We start from the raw sequence: 3071 nt of genomic DNA, 5'->3' as shown, positions 1-3071 counted from the left end.
GGCAATACAGACCGGGAAAATGTGCTTTTAAAAAGACTCCTCTATTTAAGAAGGAATTCTGCCTCCGCCCTGCGCTGTTTTTCCTGAGTTGACCTGGAATTGTTCCCGTTCTCGGCGCATGCGGCTTCAAGGTAGGATGGGGACCTCCCCTCCTCTCAGCCACCTCGCGGATGGCACTGGTGATCGATCCATGTGTACCTGTGATGGTGGGGGCTACGGCTTGGGTTCTAAGGTCGCCAGCGACCCCCGCCTGGGGATCAGGACCTGCGGCACAGCGCAGTGGGTCCCAGACATCCGCGGGGTCCGAGGGACCGGCAGTTAGGTCCGCGCTCCATACCCCGCCCCTCTCTGCGGCCCCGCCCCGCCCCTCGCCACCGCCCTGCCTCGCGCCCCGCCCCGCCCCACGCCTCAGCCGCTCCACGCCCCGCCCCTCGCCGCGGCCGCTGCCCGCCCTACGCCTCGCCCCGCCTGCGCCGGGAGCATTTCGCGTCCCTTGCAGGCCCCGGGGCAGGTTTCCGCTGTCGCCATGACGGCGGCTGTGTTCTTCGGCTGCGCCTTCATTGCCTTCGGGCCTGCGCTCGCCCTCTACATCTTCACCATCGCCACCGAGTCGTTGCGCATCATCTTCCTCATTGCCGGGTGAGGCGGCTGTGCCGGGAAACCCGGACGCCGGGGCTCCCCTCCCCCGCCGGGGGCACCCGCGACCCCCAGGGTACCCACGAAATGGCTCAACCTTGTTGGGTTTTGGACGGGAGGAGATTTGGGAGGGGAGAGCGGGTATCTGCTCCCCCAGGGCTCCTCGCCCTCCTCGCTCATACTGTGGGTCAGAGCCCCGCTGTTTGGCTGCTGAGAGCTTTTGCCTAGGGTCCATGGATGGGTTTTAGTGCACCGTGGAGCCGCCAAAGTTGTATGAAAAAATTATGGATAAGTTCATATACGCATCCTTCATTTTTCGGGGGAGGGAGTCCCTAATTTCTCTCAGATTCTCAAAGGCATATGTAATCCAAAAAGGGTTAAGAACCATTAGAGTGTAGGATAGTAGTTCTCTCACTCTCTGCCAATTAGAATTACCTGGGGGCCAGGTGCTTTAAAACATGCTGATGCCCACCCCCGTCGTCCCCACAGATCAGTTTAATCAGAATGTCTAGGAGACATTCGGGCTTCAGTGTTTTTTTGTTTTTTTAAAGCTCCTTTTAGATGATTCAGGTGTGCAGCGAAGGCTGGAAACCCATGAAAACACTGAAACACCTGACTGTGCATCTCCACCTGGGAGCTTGATAAGTACGGAACTCTGGTTGCCAATGTGGTCGTGATCCCTGTTTTGACTTGTCTGGCAGCTCTTACTGAGTGGGATATGCGACGTCTCCTCTACCCCCATGAGTCTCTCTTGGCACCATACTAGGCCGGTGATTCCAGCTTTTCTGAGCTGCTTCATCTCCCACAACGGTATTGAAAATGCTGCATCACATTCATTTTTAAAACAATAGAGATTTCAGATAAAGGTTTGTAAAACTTGCTATAATCATTAGAGTCTACAGAAGTCTTGTAAGACCCTGGTCTGGAAAACTGATCTAGATCAGAGCAGGGGTTTTCATCCGCTTGATTTTATTCCAATCACTCTATTACTAGAGATGTACACATTTTTCTGGAAAAGACACTCATCTTTGCAGATGTTTGACCATTAAGTCCATAATCTCTGGTAGGTTTTAAAGATATGAAAATTGCAATAGTCACAGGTTGTATGTTTTATTGTTTTGACACATTGATGGGTAAAGCATTGATTAGGAACAGTAGCAAATAAGCAGGTTTCCAACTGGACAGTCCTTGGCAGATAGAGTCTGCCTGCAGACGTACTTGCAAATAGCAGAGTCACCGAAAAAGTAATTGTTGGAAAATATCACATTCCTCTTGGACTACATGTTTGTCTCACCAGAGAAAGTGCACAGCTGATCCAGAGCATCGCTTTATGAGGACTTTTTTTTTCTTATTAAAAATTCAGGATATCTGTTCCTTCTCAAGCAGGGTTTTTTCACTTTTAAATCATTATTAATCTTGTACTTATATTGACTTGTAACTTTTTTCTCCCCAATTTTTCAGAGCTTTCTTCTGGTTGGTGTCTCTACTGTTTTCATCCCTTGTTTGGTTCGTGGCAAGAGCCATTGCTGACAACAGAGATGGACCAATACAGAAATATCTGCTGATCTTTGGAGTGTTGGTCTCAGTCTTTATCCAAGAACTGTTCCGGTTTGCATATTATAAACTTTTAAAGTAAGTTAAATGTTTGCATTACCTTTTTTTACCAGTTAGATTTGAGATATGATTTGGTCATTTGGAACCTAACTATAGTATGGTATTTGAGGGTCCATACCTTCCTACGGAGTTCTAAGCAAAGACATTGGTACATTTCCAGCCTGAAAATATTGAGTATTCTTTTAACTTGTGGACATTTCCCTCCCTCCCTCCCTGCCTTACTTCCTTCAACATACATTTCTTGAGAATTTATTCAATGCCAGACACTATCCTAGGCACTGGGGATACATCAGTGATTAAAAGAGTCTCTGGCCTCACGTGGGAGGAGACAGACAACAAATGAATGAACAAGAATGAATTAACACCATATATTAGAAGATAAGTGCCACAGAGAAAAATAAGCTAAGGAAATAGTCATTGAAACAACAAGAGAACCCATTCTAGCTTAGAATTTATATGTGCTTCTCTTTGCCACCACCCAAGACCAATAATTTTTATGGTGATCATGCCTTCCATTATTTTGACTGTAGTAGGGAAACACAGGAGTTCATTTTATGATATTTTCTGTAGTTTCAAATCTATAGTAAAAAAAATACATTAAAAAAAAAAGCCTTGGCAGCACAATTCACTATTGCAAGGACGTGGAAGCAACCCAAGTGCCCGTCAATTCATGAGTGGATTATTAAAATTTGGTATATGTATACAATGGAATATTAATCATAAGAAACGACAGTGATCTAGCACCTCTTATATTTTCCTGGATTAAACTTAAGCCCATTATCCGAAGTGAGATATCATAAGATCGGAAGAATGGGCTCCAC

General features: G+C 46.8%; 1 protein-coding gene across 2 annotated transcripts in view; it reads left to right on the top strand.

Annotated features, from left to right (window-relative positions):
* Positions 1-468: 468 nt before the first annotated feature.
* The window catches only part of APH1B (APH1B gamma secretase subunit), a 25647-nt gene continuing 23044 nt past the window's right edge, over positions 469-3071 (top strand). The window contains exons 1-2 of one of the 2 annotated variants that reach the window (XM_012645069.1): positions 469-639; positions 2098-2268. In XM_012645069.1, the coding sequence (XP_012500523.1) occupies positions 527-639; positions 2098-2268 (284 nt within the window). In that variant the 5' untranslated portion in view covers positions 469-526. The remainder of the gene's footprint in view (positions 640-2097; positions 2269-3071) is intronic. The other variant, XM_012645070.1, reaches the window with a different exon arrangement.

Source organism: Propithecus coquereli, unplaced genomic scaffold (assembly GCF_000956105.1).
Source record: "Propithecus coquereli isolate 6110/MARCELLA unplaced genomic scaffold, Pcoq_1.0 Scaffold224, whole genome shotgun sequence".
Taxonomy (NCBI): domain Eukaryota; kingdom Metazoa; phylum Chordata; class Mammalia; order Primates; family Indriidae; genus Propithecus; species Propithecus coquereli.
The sequence above is the reverse complement of the archived record's forward strand: the minus strand, read 5'-3'. Positions and strand labels throughout refer to the sequence as shown.